Here is a 19,768-nt window from a genome sequence, read left to right as displayed (position 1 = left end):
ATATTAATGTATTGAACACTTTCCTCTCAAAGTAGTGATACTGAAAGTTTACAGTTTTCTATGTTTTCAAGTCTAAAATATGATAAAGATATATTACACACTAGAGGTCGACATTTTCAAAACAATCATTCACCGGGTCGGAAGTTGATCGCAGGCTTACACGTCACTTCCGGTTAGCGGTGTTGTTTTCTCCCTTTGTAAGCTTAATTAGCATTTCTGTGTTTCGCAGCTTTGTTCATACTTTTTTAGCCCTGATTTTGATGTAAAAACAAAGAAACTCCTCTAACGACAAGTGAAGCGTGAAGTAACCCCGGCACCGGTGAGCTTCTTCTCCCACATGTTAACGTTAATGAAAGCCATGCATAGCGTTAGCTTCAATCTACCGTTGTAACGTAAATGTGTCCTAGCTGCGTCTGTCCACAATGAAAACGTACGGTATGTTTATTAGTATCAGTCGGTGTAGTTTATGACTATGTGTTTTTATCAGCAGGGCTATGTGAGAGCACACATAGCCCTGCCATTTGATTCACACCTCCACGCTTGTCTTTTGTGATAACTGTTTAAATGCATCTATTTCTAACATGATTCATATTATTCATTACTATGGGTAAATATCATACGCATTGCCGCAAGTGGAAAAGAATAAGCCATCCTTTGTTTGCTTTATAAATTATTTTTAAATACATTTTAATTTATTTATATTGTTTCCTGCTAGACGTAGTGTTTGCACAGATAGGTGCACTGAAGGATAACCAACAAAAAACAGCCAATCAGCAGCATCATGTCTGCAGAAGTGGACCTGTCTCCTCCAGAGGTCCCTGAGTCCACCTTTCTAGAAAGCCTACTGCGCTATGGGCTGTTCCTGGGGGCCATCTTCCAGCTCATCTGTATCCTGGCTGTCATCTTCCCCACATCCAAGTCCCATGAACAGGTGGGTAGACACCCAGGAACTAGGTTGGTGTCGGTCATCGGCTCAAATGAGTGGCTTGGTTCCACTCAAGAAATGTTTCCACACAATGCTCTCTCTGGTGGCTCCATCTTATATCAAAATAATACAATCGGATACATTCGCAGTGTGGCACAGCCTAACTAGGAACATGGTTTGATTAATATCTTTGTTTTTTCCATCTTGCTTGACAGATCTACAGGTTCTGCAATAACACTATTTTCTGAAATACAGAGAAACCAGATATCAGTTAGTTTAGTGCACAATATCTTGTTTTTGAATGTCCATGAAGACCGTACCACGGAGGGCTACTCCCACAATCTCCATGCTAACAACTGTCAGGAGAGATTATTTATAGACGAGAGCAATTAAATCCACTGACTAATTATTCTATTTCCAGACACTGTCATCAGATGCACTGATTACGCTCCAGAGTATGTCGCCATTTCATCCTTTATAGCAGCCTGCTGTAGTTCTGTATCGCCATACAAAGACAGGAACAGTGCTGACAGAGGGAAACTGTTGAAAGACATCTGCATTTCTTTTGTTTGATTTGTGTGTGCATCTGTGCTCCAAAACCTCAGGGAATTTCATTCAACCGTCCATTTGATTGAGATAAGTCCAAGCAGAGTCTGAGCTGTATGGAGAGATGACAAACTGCATAACCAAAATGTATATCGCTTGTTATCACTAATTACTATCCCTGTATGCACAGTATTTTGTATAAAACACAGACTGTGTATTGACAAGATTTACTTGGAAAATAATACCTTGGAAAAAACTTTGTGAGTTTTGAGACCCCAAAAGCATTTTCTAAATGCATCTTCAAATCACGGTTATCTAATCATACTTTTTGTCATTTTACACCATGTTTAAAATGACTCGGATGGTTTCTTTTGAAATTACAGGGTGGTTAATGCTTCCTGTGTTTGCTCTACAGGAGGAGACTGAGTCCACTGATGGAAAGGCCACTGAACAGATGAAGAAACCTAAAGGACTCACCCCGCAGATCCGACAGAAACCAAAGAAAGAGAGCAAAAAGAAGCGATAGTGCTGTGTGTGTGTGTGTGTGTGTGTGCGTGCGTGTGTGAATGCGTGTGTATAGTCAACATTGGCAGTTACTAATACAATTATCACTACAGGTATACAAAGCACTGTCATATTACAATTAAAAATGTGCATTTAATTTGAGACTCGAATGACCTCGAACTATGTGTCCTTCACATTCAATACAATATTAATAAAAGCAAATTGTCATATATATTGTTTGCAGATTTTTTTATGTAGCTACATATTTTACATGATATTTGTTGTGCATTTATTGTCTTTTATAATTGAATATCATTGATTGAATTATGTTTGGATTTCAACTTTCAAATAAACACATGATGAGGTCATTTGTCAGATTGAGATCATGTCCTGTCTGTATATTCACTTCTTTAGTATGACAGAATACATCAGGACTTCCTTGGCACTTGTTTTCTCAGCAGGTAAGGTATATTTAACTTTAAAAAATAAATAAAAAATTCTACATTTACACGATATTCAGACACCATCTAAAATAAAAAGTTCTGTAACAAGGGAGGATCAAGCCAAATAAATAGGGCATGGTTTAATTTAATAATCAGATTTAAGGAATTCTTATTGGAAATGATTGTGTATGTTAAAACGTGTCATAGGCCAATATAAAGGCATACTTATTGGGTATTTTTAAATTCTCAAATAGAGGTATGGGCATCAAAAATAATGATTAACTGTAACCTTAAAAATGTGGAACATCTTTAATTACAGAGCACCTGTTAGGCCGCATAACGGTTAAGTTGTAATATCAATGCGCCGGCCCAAAGTTGTGTCGCTAAGCAACCGGTGCTGCTGGCCAGCAATGAAGCCAGTTTGGTATTGGATGATACGTGAGATTGAAGTATTTATTATATAGTATTTGTGTCATGTTATTGTAACAACTTTTCACACACACAGAAAAAAAAGCTTCTCAATCGTGACATAATATATTTTTTAGAAAAGCTACACGGGGGCTGTTGTCGTGCCTGTCAACGCCTCGGTGAGTTTAACTGTCGGGGCGTCGAGTTACGCAGCACGACGTGAATCTTCCTGACTCCGCCGTTGCTGCGTACAAAGCGTAAAATCCAGACTCATCATATTTGCGCTCTCGTGTTTCGTCGTTGATGCACTATCCCGTGCCTCCCCCCCACCACCACCACCACTCCTCCACCCCCCATACGAGGCATGTCTTCCCCACACCACTCCTGCTTCCTCGCATGAATTGACCGCGCCGTCGACTCTTCCCGGATAAGAAGCAGGCTGCTTCACCGTAGTGAGCCGCGGTGTTTGTCCGGCTCCACCGCAGCGCCGCCCGGGCAGCTGTGCCCTCTGCTCCCGAAGGCAGCCCCCGTCATGACCCCCCCTTTACTGCCGATATTCACTAAATGGGATTCGTGGCCGGCTCGAGGTTTCCACAGCAACTGGCCATCCGCTTCCATTATTCCTCTAATGAGGACAGCCATCGGGATTTAACACAGTGCCTCGCTGCGCGTCTTTGATTTTTTTTATTTTTTGGTGGTGGTGGGGGGGGTCTGAATCTTCAGACGCGTCTAAGGTGAGTTAATTAATTAGAGCTTGTGGTGTTTTAATGCGAGAAAAATGACATTTGTGTCGGAAATACATCCATGGGTTTTTGTTTGTTGCCATGTTCCCATATTGATGTTTTACGCACAGCGTCTGATACCCTCTCTCTCACACTGACTCGTATTTCATTGTTTTACAGGCCATTCAGTCAGTGCTGCTCGCACATTTGGTCAGTGCCACTCAGTGTGTGCCAGGGGCTCCGTTGTTGATGATTACCCCCCCCCCCCCCCCCCTAGACAAAATCCGCACCGTGTGTGTAAATTGATGTCATATGTCTGACTTTCTCATGACCAACACGCGTCCACAGAAGACACAGTACAGTCTGCGTACAGAGAAACAAGAGTCAACAATCCATCGAAATCCAAAATGGAGCTGTAACAGCACCTGTTTTGATTCATCAGGCCGCATATGCGTGAGCTGGAGCCGACCACAGCAGCCAGCGTTGTCGCCTTCTATCCCGGTTCTCATTCACAAATCCCCTGTTTACGCGTCTAATGTGGATCACTTTGGCAAACACGGATTGTTCACGTCGTTTTATTTTTTAAATTATTATTTTTTAATTCCCTCCCATTGCAAAGACGTTATCATTTTGACAGCTGCTACTCCTGTATGCAGCTACTACCCCACCCCTTGTTTATCTGAAAGCAGCTTTGCCGACAACTGGTGTTTGATCCCGTGGAAATATAATTTTAATTACGTGGCTAATTTATTTACAGTCTTTTTGGGGGGGGGGCGAGTTCCAGCTAATTTCCATAAGGTTTGTTAAACAAAAAAAATGAAGCACATGAATCATCAGAAAGCTCAACGTGCGATTTTGACACTGGGTACGTTTAGGAGATGCTATAATGTGCTATCCTCATCTCATAGACACGAGGCTGGCATGGCTTGAGAAATAACACCTGATTGGATTGTTGAATGACTTTCTCTCAAAAATGTTTTCTAAGATAATAGAGCGTGCAATGTGTCAAAATACACAATATTCCCTCTCACAGGGCAGCAATATGTTGACGTTGGTCTTGACTTGTTGAGCTGTGACTGAAGAGTATTTACATTATTTATTAATCAACTAAGTGCTTTAAATTTCCATCTATTGAAAAATGTTCCCAAATCCCGAGGTTTAATCTCCATAATGTCTTGTTTTGTGCGGTCAACAATTGAAAAAAACAAAACAAATTTGATGTCTGTCACAAAAGACAAAGGAAACTATAGAATGTTCTCATGTGAGGAGCTGAATTCTTTGCTGTTTTTGCTTAATGCTGATTATTTGTCTGTCTGTTCAACTAAGACTAATTAATCAACCGCCTAAATGTTGCAGCTTTGACAACACATGAACAGAATATATATACATTTTGTAGTGGGAGAACAAGTATTACCCTGAGTTTATTTTAACATCCTGTAAATCACAAAATAAAGTCTGTCCGTACATTAATTTGAGATAAATGAAAGTTATGTATTTGTAGCGTTAATGACCCGCTAACAGTGTGGCACCTCTGTAATGAAACGGCCTTCGTGTCCTCTTTGCACCCTTTGCCCTCCTCTATATAGCCGGCCATGCTGTAGCTATTCCTCACAGCCTGGATCACTAGCAGCCAGAGTCAGTTGAAGAAGGACAGAAAACGGAAGTGATTGTTGTTGTTTTTTTATCAGCTGAGTGTATTCCCCTCCCCTCTTTTTCCTCTTCTTCTTTTCTCCTCTCCTCTGTGTGTTCGTCACTGAGGAAGAGCGGAGATGGGATGGGACAGCTAGACGCGGGCTCAGGCTTCGCAAAGGGAGTGGGGGTCAGCAAAAGATTTTTGGGAAAAGATAACGGAGAATATCTGATGGAGGCAGCCCCGGTACTGAAATGGGACGAGGCTTGATAGTTATGTGACTTCATTGGCTTTATTTTTTCCGCCCTCTTTAACACAACTGCCCGCTCTCTACCTCAGGCTGTATATAGCTAATCTGTGTATTATGTATGTGGACTGAACTGTGTGTCCAGCATATAGCAGGACAGGATATTAACGCTAATATGCACATTTCCGCTTGTTTTGATCTTGAGGAACCATCATTGCCCCCCCACCTCCTCCTCTTCCCCCTCCCCAGGGCAAACTGTAATTTTCCCATTCGACTGAAACATTGGCTCGAGCTCCTTCACTCTCTGCAGCACAGTGGCAACTGTTAACCGTCTGTTGTGACTCAGTGAGGTTTGTCGTGGCCAAATGTGCTCATGTGCCTGACCAGAAACGTGCAGCTTGTGTGCTCGGCTTCAGATGGAGGATTACGAACGCTGGTTAGACCGAGGAAACGGGAGAAAGAGTTAAACTCTTTGGGCACTTAGAACCTGTGCAAAATCAAATCTAGGTTGTTCTTAAACGCATCACCTTGAAACATTGTCTTCTGGAACAAATTAATTATACGATGACGTTAGAAACTGCAAGTTTTTTCCGCAAGAGTACAATGTGCAAATAATTCAACAGATGATTGGAAGGCCTGAAGTAAAGGCATTGTGTCATGGAGGACGAGGATTGGAGAGGGTTTCATATTTGTTCTGTCTTAATACAACCCTCGCAGGCTAACATTAACCTTTGGTCACTCCTGTCCGGACTGGCTGTGAAGCGAGTCCTTCCTGGCACAAATCCAATGTAAGAGACTAAATCCACAGTCTTTCTTGAATTTATTTCAAGCCAACATGAGGCCTCGGCAGTCTGAGTTAGTCTAATCTAAGTGTGTATCCAAAGTTAGTCATTTTACTACAATATTCCTTCATTGTTCAATGCTTCCTTGTTAAGCTCTGGTGGAGGGACAGTATGGAAGAGAGGGACTCAGTCTCACAGCAGCTGTGCGAGCACGCTGATGTGTTGCAGGTACAATGCTTATCATGCTCACCATCGTAGTTTAGCGCATTAGCCTGCTAATATTTGACAGTTAGCGCAGATGATGGTATCAGTTTTGCAATATTTGGTCATAAACCAAAAGTATCGATGATGTATTGATGATGGCGCTGGATGAAAAGTCAGGGGATCGCCAAAGTTATTACAATTTATCCTGCGGGGAACATGAACGCCTCTACCAAATTTCAAGACAATCCATCCACTAGTTGGTTGTCGAGATGTTTCGGTCACTAGGATTCATTGCCTGTGAGCCATGAATGTCAATGTCAACATTTCATAGCGATTCATCCAATATTTGAGTATTTTTGACCTCCGCCACTAACATAGCGACCAGTAAGGAAAGCAGACTTGTGAACCCATCCTGTTGGATCAAAGAGTCTGATTTGAAATGACAGCGTGGATTTACGGGTGTGTTTTCATAATGGACATGCGGTCTGTGTCAACCCTAATGTGATGCAGTTTCTGTACACTGACTTACTGGACTCGCCTGCTTTATTGACTTGTGTACCTTGTAGGCATCGAAGCTCTCCCCCCTTTCCATACATTATTCAGCCCATGTACAGAGACAGTTTCTTTTATTATTTTTTATGGATTTTGTGGGACTCGGTCAACACTGAGACTGTGAGAGAGACACAGAATGGTGATAAATGTACTGCTGAAATGAAAGTGTGTTTGAACTCCTTGTTCTGAGGTGAATACCCCTCAGAGGGCCGCCTTTGAACCAAGCCTCTATTTACTGCGATTCACATCTAATCCTTCAAATCTCCGTTCCTGCAACACAACCGGGCACAACTTCATTCACACGGTCGGCGTGTCGATGCGTTTATGGTCTCTTGTCTGACATTATTAAACCACGTGTTGGCGTAACTACAGCACATTCATACCAGAAATGCAGCTTGTACTCCTTTTAATTAAAAGAAGAAAAAAACGTTCACTTTTATCGTGCACAGGTTCGCACCAATAGTCAAAAAAGGAGTAACGTTTTTGAAATTAAGAAAAGTGATTCATTATAATTATCGTGATCCGGTAAAGCCAGGTGCCAGGCAACAAGGGTTTCTTTTGGAATAAGATTTCCAATTTGTGTCCTGGAAACATAGCCCCCCCCCCCCCCCCCCACTCTCACTCCTCATCTCCCTCCTCACTTCCTTCCTCCCATCCAGCCCTCCCATTGCTCAGGTGCCTGGTGGTAGCACTGTGGTGCAATGTGGTCCTCCCACATTCCTCCGTGCTCCTGTTGAATGGAAAAGCTCACAACGAACGGAAATCTCTCCTCATTTCCAATTCCTCATAATCTTTTCCGTGTTTTCTTTTATTTCTCCTCTTCATATCATGTTTTCTACCTGGTGGTACTTTTGCAAAATATGTTTATCTCTCATCTTCCCTCCGTTTTAAATCATAATGTTGGAAGTAGTCACATGTTGGCACCTTTTTGATATTTAGGGCACTCTGACTGTTAGGAAAAGGCTCAGCTACAGCGCTGACCTGGGATACGTGTGCAGCGCTGGTGAGGATCATTACCTCACTTCATCGGTGTGTGCTTAATCTCAATGATTAGTCAGTCTTCCTAATCGAATGTCGAATCTTACAGAGTAGGTGTGCCTATGCATACTTTAACTTTGTAGAACTTCCATCCCTTTAGAGACATTTTAGATATTGAATCCCCCGTCGGCTCACTGAGTCATTCTCTTCACTCGCTCTGACCTCCTTGTATCAGATCAACAGTAGCGTCACACTATTTTTACACAACCAGAAAACGTCACATCAACTTGCATAATGACCCATCTGGAAGAAGTTACGAACGAAACTCTCCTGTTAGTTCTGATGTTTTGCTGTATCATCTTTGCCTATTAATCCACTCCTAGAGCATTGTGCTTCTATGTAGTTCAGGTGCTCAAGCTTTGGACCTTTTGATGACGGCAGTCAGTCGCCCAGTGAGAGCTTGAGAAACCTTTTTTGGAAGGCCTCTCTTCTGAGGTCAGTGAGGGACGAACTGAAGTAACTCGACATTGTGAGCGACGTGAGCAGGAGCATGCGACGCTGCTGCCATTTGATGCCAATGACAAAGCAACGGGCTACAAGTCGTTTTTCCATGGAAGCCGGTGACATGAAGCGAAGAACTTGAGCTGGATTCAACTTTTCTCAGCATGCGTCAACCAATCGTTTGTTGTTGTTTAACCATTTCCACTTGCCTTCTCTCTCCCCACTGTTCCTTTTGTCTTGCCAGTTCCGAGTGATACTTGACGACATAATTGACTTCATGGACTGTGAAATCATAAGAGCCTTCATTCTTCTTTAAAATCGAACACTTTGATCAGTCGCGATCCTGTCGACCCGTTCTGCTTTTGTTTTATTCTTTTTAAACTTTTGCTTGTTTCTGATCCTCAGTGAGCCGGTAGATGTTTTAGGCCACAAAGTCCTTAATTGATATCCAGAGCAGTTAGCTAAATCGAGCGGTTTATTGTTCGCAAACATTCACACAGTCTTGTCCTCCTGCAGGCCTCCTATAGGCCCGTCTCTGTGTGTGACTCAGTGTTGCACCGTGGGATACGTTAACCCCCCCGGTGCGCCAGATTACATCCTGGCAGGAGTTGAATCAAAGCTTGCATGACCGTACGTGTGCGCTCTCGAAGTCGCTCCCGCTCGTGCACACACTCGGCTTAAACGCACCCACACATCTCCACAGCGAGGTCCTTCCATATCTTTGAGATTTCCCGTACCTGTGTAATTATGCTCTGCTCACACGTTACACTTAAAACACCCACTAAGCCTCAGCTGTCCATGCAGTATACAACAACCACCTACATGTTCTTTTTACGGCCACTGCCGGTTCCTTCCTCCTTGTCTGTTAATAACCCTCTCTGTCCTGTCTATTCAGACTCTGTGCTGGAGACACATGAGTGTGATGGAAAAAGGATGTGAGACGCAACCGCGGCGATAGAGCCTCTCTTCCCAGAGGAACCAAGGAACAGCTGCTCACGCGCGCACACACACACACACACACACACACACACACACACACACACACACACACACACACACACACACACACACACACACACACACACACACACACACACACACACACACACACACACACACACACACACACACACACACACACACACACACATATAAGGAGCATAGACTCAGTGCGGATCCGAGAGTGCCTCTATTCACAAAGGAATAAGGCTGTTTCATGTGTGTATGACTGTCTCTGTTTCAGCCGGCCTGAAATAGCCGGTCTCACAGTGAATCACTCTGCGATGCCTCGAGGGGCGGACTTGGTGTTTGAACACGGCACTACAACTTTCTGTGGGTGCACTTGACTGTCTGAGCATGTTTGTCTTTGCCAGGGCTCGATGATGAGGATGATGATGATGGCGGCGCGCTCTTGTTGCTTTTATCAGGCCCACAGTAGATGTGTTCTGCATTAGGGTGGAAAGGGAAAGCAGCGTTATAATTACCTGCAGGAGGTGAAACGGTTTCTGTCCTTGTCAACTCACCAGTGTTCTCGCTCCGTTTCATTACAGCCCACTGCTCCTTTGTTTGTTTTCCTTGTAGATGCTTATTGATTCAGAACAGATTGAATCAACAGATAGGGATGACCTTGAATGTATGTGCGTCGGCTTCTTTGAAGGTGTCCTGTTCTCCGAGTATTTGCATGCTAAATGGTTCTAACTGAACCTGGAACAGCTCCAAGGATACTCTGTGGTGAGCAGGGATGACACTCGCAGCACACACACTGCAGCGACGATTTGTTTTGTTTGAGAACGGTTTGAACGGCAGCAGAATGTTTGTTTCTTTTCACTCAACGGCTTGTATCTTATGTCAGGACAGTCTTTAGATGTGTATGTAAACGAACAGCTTATTTTCTCATATATTTCACTGTAATGACATGTTTCCTCATGGAATAGGATGTATGTCTTGATTCAAATATTAACAAAGTTTAAAAGTAAAGTGACATCCATATGCCCTCCTCTGAGTCATGCTACTGCTGCCAGGATGATAGTACACCTGAGTATATGATAGCAGAGAACCACATTTTATGTGAAGAAATATAAAATGCAACGCTATCAAGTTTGACCCTTTTTGAATTGGAGAAATTGTGATAGAAATCTTTACAGAAATACCTTTTGGGACCAGGGCTGCTTTTATGTTTAATCAATGAATTTAGTCTGTAAAATGCCAGAAAATTGCAAAAACTATTGCAGTTTTCCGGAGTTTTGTCCGACCAACAGTCCAAAACCCAAACATATTTTGTTTACAGTGATTGTGAAATCGAGAAAAGCAGCAACTCCTCACAATGGAGAAGCTGAAACAGGAGACTGATGTTGTTCCCTGACGATTGATTCCGTTTTTTTTAATCAATGAAATTATTTTTCTGTGGATCGACTAATTGATTAATCTTGTGTGAGCTGTTTGACATATAACAAGAACATTTTTTTTTAAATTATTCTTAAAGTGCTGCATACTTACTCATCATTGGCTCTCTTCCCAGGTCTGCATATGGGGGCGGGCAAGAGCAAGCCCAAGGAGCCGGGCCAGCGCTCCATGAGCCTGGACGGCACCATCGGCACAGGCTCCGACAGCGGCCACTTCCGCCACCTGGGACCCGCCCAGCAGACTCAAACACCCAACAGGAGCCCTGCCGTCGGGACAGGCAGGCGTGGGCACCAAGGGCAGCACCAGCTCGCCCCGACAAACACTCCTGAGCTGGCGCTGTTTGGAGGGGTGGACCACGCGGGCACCATCACCTCGCCTCATAGAGGTAGGTAACGCTTTGAGACGGGGGGTGAGCTGTGCAAGTGTTGCAAAATATTATAGGACAACGTTTACTTCACCTACAATCGCTACTAAATGAGAGTTACATTTTGAATTCTTGAAACTAATTGTCATTTTGTCAACAGTGGTTGCAAAGCAGTAAAAAAGAAAAAGCTGGTTTGCAGTATACAGTTGTTTCCAGTCTTTTTGCTTTTTCCTGGTTCCAGCTTCATATTGAACAGACAGATATGAGAGTGGTATCGATCTTCTCATCTAACTCCTCGCAAGAAAGCAAATAAATGCATTTCCAAGTAATGGTAAAAGTAATGCTGCATGCACAATGACTAGAGAATGCACAGAAGAGAGATGTTTTTTTTTGTTTTTGTGTGAATGAAGTTGTGAATGGAAGCTGATTGAATACGATGTGATGAGAGCTGATTTATCTATGAGTCAGCCCAGTCAGTCCTGACTTGCTTTCAGTTTGAGATCACAAAAGTCCTGAGAAAAATATCTTTAAAAAATGATTCACAGTGAGTCATATGTCACATGTGAAAAAATGTTCCTATTCCCACCATAAGCTGCCAAACAGAGACTTCACACCTTCTCTTTGACTTTGAAGCCCGTCGCGCCAAACTGTCCAGATTTTACGTGACGTTAAGCTGCAATGTGTCTAGACCGGCCAGATGGTTCGGTTAATGTTGCTCCGTCCAGAGAGAGGAGGGCTGCTGGTGTATCTGCTGGCCGCCGCCTGCTCCTCCTGTGCATCTGATGAGCCAATCAACGATTGGCTGGAGAGTTCTCGGGTTTAGATCACAGGTTTGTCAAAAGGAAGGGGTAGAAAGCTCCACCGAACATAGAGCGCCATCGGTATGATGGCGTCCTTCACGGACGATTGGCCACAAGCAATCTGAATGTCGATATTTCTCATTAAGCCTCGGTAAATTGTTTTGTACAGCTGCAGAGCAGAGGCAACATATACCAGCTTTACAGTGGATAGAGCAAGATCTGTATTATTGAAGGTAGATCATGGAAAGGAATGGGAATAGTTCTTAGCGGGAAGTACCTCTTTGTCTTTAATTACATTCTTCCCTAAATGCGTATTTCTGTGTGTGTACTTTCTTGCAGGAGGTATCACCACGTTTGTGGCGCTGTATGACTATGAGTCACGGACAGCGTCTGATCTGACCTTTAGGAAAGGGGACAGGCTGCAGATTGTCAACAACACGTAAGAATCAACAGCCTCTCTCTCTCTCTCTCTCGTGTAACTGTGTGAATGAATGAACGAAGTCAGAGCTGGTGACTGCGGAGCGATCCAGACAGCCGAGTCTGATCCTCTCCATCTGTTGACTGAAACCGAGCAGAACGGCACTTTACTAACGCATCCTGTTCCCCTTCGACTACTTCTCGTCATCCTCATCTTAAAGACACTCTGTAGAGAGCCTGTCATGGCAAGGTCCCTGCACTCGAGTATCTTTCTTAACACCTAAATAATGCGTTTTCCTGTTGGACATCGGCGCATGTTGAAGTTTGTCTGCGTTGTGGTGTGATTTAGTGTTATTTCAGTCGCAGGAAGTGAGAATTGATGTGTAGGAACTGGAGCAAAACTCCTACACAGGTGTTTAAAATCAGAACAATGTTGTTGTTTTTGTTTTCTCTTCCGCTGAACTCTTTCCATAATTTCCTGTCATAAGTCTGCTCTGCTGTTCTTTAGCTATAGTCTGGCACTACATAGTTGGGCTCAAAAGTAGAATTAATTCATACTTGACATTAATATTACAGTTTGAATATCTAGTTTACAAAAAAAGTATTTGGTGCATGGGAGTTTTTATAAACTGTTTTAATGCAAATACTGAATATGAAGTAGTGAGACTACGAAGTGAATCCCACATGCTATCTGGAGGTGATCATTTATGGATAATAAATGGGGAGATAGTTCTTCATTCCTCTCTTCTAGAACTATTAAAACTGTTACAAATTGGAAAGTGGAACTTTTACACTTTTAGAAACCCTGCAGCTCGTGTGACCCCACTGTGTCGTCCTGCAGCATAGCCGGCTCCTCTGCTATCCGTCTGTGCCGAGCTGCTTGCCTTGCTGGGTTTTTGATGTGTCTGCTGTGTCTGTTATCTCTCCCTCTCTCTTTCTCTCTCATGCTTCATGATTCCTCTTAGGAAAAAGTACAGCTTCAGGTCAGTAATACTTAATGCAATAAAAAAAAAGAAAATCTCACGCAAACCTTTTGTTCACTGTCCCTTCGCTGCTGCGCGGATTTGTCTGATCAAGCTCGTAGCGTATGCAATGAATTAGTAAATATTAGAGATGTGCTGTAGAGGGCTGGTGCTCTAACTTGGTTGGTGGGTAACATATTGTTCGTCTCTCTATATAGAGCAACAGTTAAAGGTTTTAAAATGTAAACCGAGGGACTGCAAGTTGAACAAAAGGTTGCATTTGTCTATTTCCTCTCTTAACAATCTTTTTGCACTTAAGTGTGGGGTGAGATGTGTTATTTTATTTTAAACTCAATCTTTTGAATCAAAGGTTTTTTCTGTGCTTCGTAAATAACATCATGGGTTGTCAGTCAAACAATGTGGAAGTTTCAGAAGTAGACTTCTGAACACATTCTGAAGCATCCTGTGCTTCAAATACTGTAATATTTAATGTTCTGGTGGTGATCCATATTTTTCTAGGTAGCAACACATCCCATGAAACGACCACAACATATAAGTTATCCAACTAAAAAAAGCCTGATTTGTCTTATTATTCTGTGCCATAGACCTCATTGTTCTCCAAAAACTATACACACACATACGTCTGTTGCACTGGTGTGTGTGTATATATATATATATCTATCTATCTATCTATCTCTTCCTTTATTATGACAAACGTGGGCACTGTAACTTATTTTGAGTCAATCCCACATACACCTTCCTTGGGCCATAAATACGTTCTAGCATTCAGAATATATTCATCCATATCTTATAATAGTCCCTAACAACTGTGAAATGTGCTTCTATTTGCTAAAAACAACAGTGTCGAGCTGTTATTGGAGTTCATTTAGTTTAGTTTTTTTAACAAACTATGTACGTATATGACACGTCCTCAGTAGAAACCAATGGGCTGAGAGCCACAGACAGGTTCTCCATCAAATATTGTGTCCCTTGATTGGGAATGAACTAAAAGATCAATAAACCAAGAAGTGTTGTGGTTGTCGGTTTTCTGTATATTGTTGTCTCTCTCTCTCTCTCACTCTCTCTGTCTCTGTCTCTCTCTCTCTCTCTGTGTCACAGAGAAGGGGACTGGTGGCTCGCGCGCTCCCTGACGACAGGAGAGAGTGGTTATATCCCCAGCAACTATGTGGCTCCGTCCGACTCCATCCAAGCAGAAGAGTAAATTATCCTCTCCTTGTTTCACTCTTGCAGTTCAAAGCCTGGATGTGGCTTTATTCTCTGCTATATCTACAAGCTAATACAAAGCGTATTGAGAGAATATTTCCAATATATCATCCACTACGGTCCTCTGTATTTCCAGTCAAAACATATTTCTGCCTGCCTGCTCCAGACGCTCAGTAGTAGCTTCTCTCTGATCTTATTCTCCGTGGCCCACTTTGGCAGGTGGTATTTTGGGAAGATCACTCGGCGCGACTCCGAGAGGCTCCTTTTGAACTTACAGAACCGACGAGGAACCTTCTTGGTGAGGGAGAGCGAGACCACCAAAGGTGAGAGAGCAGACACTCCGGAGGCTACAGTCATTATCAAGATGGTCAAATTAGCGCTTATGATGATGTGTAAAATCTCTAAAGCAACGTAGATCAATTCAACTTCACCATGACGTTGTTATTGTAAAAATGCATGTTCTTAACCATACAGCTGACAGGATTAATCGATGAGTTAATCAAAAATTCTCAAATGAAAACATACATTTTCAGAGATTGTAATCTAACAACAGACAGGAAAGTGCAGAGAAAAATCTGATTATAAAACATGTTTCATAAAACCTGAGCTTTTAATTTCTAAAATGTGTGAAAAAGGGACGTGATGGCACTTTATCTGTCCCTGGAGTCCACTCCACGTAGCAGATGAGATCTCACTTTGAAAAAAGTAGATCTTTAGGGACTCAATTTAAAAGAGACAGAACCTCGTAATGAAGCCATTTGTTACCTGTCACGCGGGCCTATGGCGCTGTATCTTTGTTCTCTGGAGTTTCGCGTCTTTCTCTGAAACTCTGCAGTCGGATGTAGTCCTTGTGATGTCAGTGGGGTCTTCAGGGAGTTGTTTTGGAGGGGGGAAGGGAGGTGGGGAGGAGGAACGGAGCACACTGGAGTGTATTGGAGTGGGCCTTGTGAATGGATAGGGGTGAGTCACTTTGCCAGAATTAGGTCAACCTAAGAGGGTGCTGGAGTTCCTCCTGGCTATGTCTCTGTTCTCCCAACATGCACACACTGAGTGAGGTCAGGAGAGGCATGAAGAGAGGGGAGACTTGAGGGAAAGGGGGAGGATCGGGGAGAGTAGGAGGAGCTCTGGCAGGAGGTGTGTAGGCCTCTGGGTGTGTTCTGTATTAGATGTCACATGTGAGACTCATAGCGCGACACCGATGAGCAGAAGCATAGCGCTCATATGAATAAAACGTAAATCATGTCCGACTGGTCGTGATGCATCTCATCATGCTCAGGCTAGAAAACACGGGAGTTGGAAACCATCATCTCAGCTTTTGTTAGCCATGTTTGTGCCCCGGATATCACCTTTATGAGTGCAGATATTTGTATAAAATGAGCTAGATGTTGTAGTTGTTGTGTGGAGGCCTTATATTCTGCACAAATTTAGATGACCACAGGAAATAATTTAGTTCAGTATCTGTATCTTTAGTACAGCCATTAATGTCTGTCTAGTTTTAGGTCGATAGCGCAGGCGTTAAGATCTGGTTAAACTGCTGGAATAATATTGTGTCGATCAGGCAATTTGGATCAATATACTGCCAGTTCAGTTATTGTGCAAGTGTGTCTTTACTGCACAAGAGTGAACACCGGATCAAAGATAATTGATTTTTCATTTTTAATCTCCCTGTCAAGGAGGTCTGTTCACTTCTTAAAGCATGTTTTTTTACAAGTTTGATTCCTGTCACACTTGTAAGGTCTTGTTTTTTATTTATTCCTATCATTATTTTTGACTCTTAATAAGTCGTTTGCTGAAAAGCCGCTGTTCAAAACAAGTCCATAATTATCACTATTTCACTCTGAAAGATCAAACCTTACTTCCCAGTGGGTCCAGGGCAGGGACAGAAAGGCTGAGTTGGATTTCTGGGGCCCTTGAAGGCGCCATCAGGGACTTGCCCAGCACAGCTGCTAGGAAACTCCACCGAGCAGCTGTCACACAGGGACACACGCGCCTAGTTTTATTGTTCTAACCTGTCTCTGTCTGTCGTTTGGTCTTGTTCACAGGGGCATATTGCCTATCAGTGCTGGATTATGACAACACCAAAGGCCTGAATGTTAAACATTACAAGATCAGGAAGCTGGATAGCGGAGGTTTCTACATCACCTCCCGCACCCAGTTCAGCAGCCTACAGCAGCTAGTCTTCCACTACCGCAGTGAGTCCTCACATCTGCTCTCTGATGGTAAACCTTTTACAACACTGCTTTCCCATGAACTGCCCGCTCACTCTCCCTTCTCGCCCCTCGTCCAGAGCACTCTGATGGGCTGTGCCACGCTCTATCGGACGTGTGTCCTGTGGCCAAACCTCAGACCCAGGGACTGGCCAGGGACGCCTGGGAGATCCCCCGAGAGTCCCTCCGCCTCGACCTTAAACTGGGACAGGGCTGCTTCGGAGAGGTCTGGATGGGTAAGGACGACGCACCACTCCTTTTTAGTGGATATGATTGAATTCCTCTCACACCATGGCATATACACAGGTTATGCATTGGATTTGCAAAATATGAGGATCAATTGCTCATTACGTGCGATGATGACGTGAATCCTGGTAAAAGTTGTCATAGATAATTAATTTCTCATCGAAGGAATGTTTTGACATTTTTGAGAGGCATATTTTTTGCTTTCTGGCAGAGAGCTCGGTGAAAAGATTGCTATGATATCTGTCTGTTAAATTTAAGGCTACATTTAGTCGTTATTTAGCTTAGCATAAATACTGGAAACAGTGGAGAAACAGCTGGCCTGGCTCTGTCCAACAGTAACAAATTTCCCCTTCCAGCACCTCTGAGATCACTGTCGTTTAATGGCAGGTCATGTGCTAGGTTAAGTGTTAGTTTTTGTACAGAGTAAACAAATGAGATTTAACATGTTAATTAGAGAGCACTACAGTATTTGTGCTAAGCTAACAGGCTGCTAATTGTATAACGAGTGGCCCTGATCTTCTCATCTAACCCTCTGCAAGAAAGAGGACAAGTGTATTTCCCAAAATGTCAAACTATTCCTTAAGTCTAGCGCTTTATCAAAGAAGTCATAGAATTATGTTTTTTATATTAACAGGCACATGGAACGGTACAACACGAGTAGCCATTAAGACGCTAAAGCCCGGCACCATGTCTCCAGAGGCCTTTCTTCAGGAAGCTCAGGTCATGAAGAAGCTCAGGCACGAGAAGCTGGTCCAGCTGTACGCTGTTGTGTCTGAGGAACCCATCTACATTGTGACAGAATACATGAGCCAAGGTAATACAGCATACCGACTGTAACAAGTGATGGATCAAACCGTTTCTGGTACTGAAACTGAAATGCTGCTGAAGGCTGGTTTATATTTCTCTAAATTAAATAAAAAAACTGAAATCCAATTCTAACATTACATATATATTACTGCTTACAAACACATCTAGATGATGGCTTGTGTTTTAAGGATTTACACATATAATGAACGACTAGTTGATTATTTGGAGCTTAGCTGTCATTACAAATGTTCATCTTTTTATCTTGCACTCGCAGGCAGCTTATTGGACTTCCTTAAAGGAGAAGCAGGAAAGATGCTTCGTCTTCCTCAGCTAGTAGACATGGCTGCTCAGGTAAAAATAAGTTTTGGTTCAGCCACACAAAAAAACAACAACACGATATTTGTATTTCTAATAAAATCCCTGTCCTCTCTGCGTCACTTCCTCCAGATTGCAGCAGGCATGGCCTACGTGGAGAGGATGAACTACGTCCACAGAGACCTGCGCGCTGCCAACATCCTGGTGGGAGACAACCTGGTGTGCAAAGTTGCTGACTTTGGTCTGGCAAGACTCATTGAAGACAACGAGTACACTGCGAGACAGGGTGAGTCCACTCTTTCCACAACATATTATTATTCTTTCATTTCTATCAAGCTACAGAGAGAAGTACAGATTTGTCTAAAGAATTGGGAATAACTGTTCTAAAATCTAATGTATTTTATTCTACAACATGGTACTTTTAAATTTCACCCTTACGAAACTGTTCTTTTATTCCCCATGGTTGCTCAGGAGCTAAGTTCCCAATCAAATGGACGGCCCCGGAGGCAGCTCTGTACGGCCGTTTCACCATCAAGTCAGACGTCTGGTCCTTCGGTGTGCTGCTCACAGAGCTGGCAACTAAAGGCAGAGTCCCCTATCCAGGTAACGACTCGTAACGAATAAGCACCTAAACAATTCTCCGTCCAAACAAGTGCTTCTTTAACAAGATGAGCTGAAACAATTAGTCAATTCATTGGTTTATCAATCAACCGAAATATAATCAGCAACTGTTTTTGATAGTTGAACAATTGTTTGTCATTTTTTAAGCAAAAATGGCAAAACTAGCTATGTGAGGATGTCATCTTTTCCTCTGCGATATTGTGATGGACATTTTTTACAGAAACATTTTAAAGAAGAAACAAGAATATTCATCAGATTAATTTATTCTGATGATAATCATTAGTTGTAGCCCTAAAAACGGTAAAACTACAAAATGATTTAATGTTTTCGTAATTTCATGGATAAATATAGGATTTTCGATGTTAGTGTTTTCCAAATTTTTATAATGTCATTCGTCAAATTTACTTTTTTGGAAGAATTTTTTTTTGAGCAAGAAAGTCTGTCTGTTCCCTTCCTTCCTTCTAACTTCCTGTTTCTCTCAACAGGTATGGTGAACCGCGAGGTGCTGGACCAGGTGGAGCGCGGCTACAGGATGCCCTGCCCAGCAGAGTGCCCCGGCTCTTTGCACGAGCTCATGCTCTCCTGCTGGAGGAAGGACCCAGAAGAGAGGCCTACGTTTGAGTACCTGCAGGGCTTCCTAGAGGACTACTTCACCTCCACAGAACCCCAGTATCAGCCTGGGGAGAACCTATAGAACCACATGCTGAACCGAACCCGGGGCGAGAACATCAACACGGAACGACCTGCACTAACCGACCTCAGAGGAGCGCCTGTGAAACTCAACTGGGAGAAACTTGAGATTCTTCTGCGGAAGCAAAAAAACGAGATAGAAACCTGCAGAAGTCCCTTCATGTGCCATAAAGAACCTGTTACAGAAGAACCCGAAGAACCTCCTTTCTGCAAGCACTCACTGTTTACTGAAGGTTTTCCTGCTGAAGTGAGGTTCAAAGGCTCTGAAGG

The 19,768-nt window shown here is 43.0% G+C and overlaps 2 protein-coding genes across 2 annotated transcripts; both read left to right on the top strand.

Annotated features, from left to right (window-relative positions):
* Nucleotides 1-155: 155 nt before the first annotated feature.
* On the top strand, nt 156-2,356 carry manbal (mannosidase beta like). Its single transcript, XM_076096995.1, has 3 exons — nt 156-319; nt 716-931; nt 1,887-2,356. The coding sequence occupies exons 2-3, from the start codon at nt 782-784 to the stop codon at nt 1,995-1,997; spliced, it is 261 nt and encodes an 86-aa protein (XP_075953110.1). The 5' UTR covers nt 156-319; nt 716-781; the 3' UTR covers nt 1,998-2,356.
* Nucleotides 2,357-10,968: 8,612 nt separating this feature from the next.
* On the top strand, nt 10,969-19,502 carry LOC142955330 (proto-oncogene tyrosine-protein kinase Src-like). Its single transcript, XM_076096819.1, has 11 exons — nt 10,969-11,234; nt 12,341-12,448; nt 14,508-14,606; nt 14,832-14,935; nt 16,655-16,804; nt 16,900-17,055; nt 17,700-17,879; nt 18,147-18,223; nt 18,320-18,473; nt 18,659-18,790; nt 19,294-19,502. Exons 1-11 carry the CDS (start codon nt 10,969-10,971, stop codon nt 19,500-19,502), a joined length of 1,635 nt encoding a protein of 544 aa, XP_075952934.1.
* Nucleotides 19,503-19,768: the final 266 nt, after the last annotated feature.

The sequence above is a fragment of the Anarhichas minor genome, unplaced genomic scaffold (assembly GCF_050575085.1).
Source record: "Anarhichas minor isolate MPS153535 unplaced genomic scaffold, ASM5057508v1 ptg000023l, whole genome shotgun sequence".
NCBI lineage: Eukaryota > Metazoa > Chordata > Actinopteri > Perciformes > Anarhichadidae > Anarhichas > Anarhichas minor.
Note: the sequence above shows the minus strand (reverse complement) of the source record. Positions and strands in the feature narration are given on the sequence as shown.

Coding starts and splice junctions, on each gene's coding strand:
- manbal (XM_076096995.1), top strand. CDS start 782: ATGTCTGCAGAAGTGGACCTGTCTCCTCCAGAGGTCCCTGAGTCCACC. Junction 932..1,886: donor CATCCAAGTCCCATGAACAG/GTGGGTAGACAC, acceptor TTTGCTCTACAG/GAGGAGACTGAGTCCACTGA.
- LOC142955330 (XM_076096819.1), top strand. CDS start 10,969: ATGGGGGCGGGCAAGAGCAAGCCCAAGGAGCCGGGCCAGCGCTCCATG. Junction 14,936..16,654: donor GGAGAGCGAGACCACCAAAG/GTGAGAGAGCAG, acceptor TCTTGTTCACAG/GGGCATATTGCCTATCAGTG. Junction 17,880..18,146: donor GACAGAATACATGAGCCAAG/GTAATACAGCAT, acceptor TTGCACTCGCAG/GCAGCTTATTGGACTTCCTT.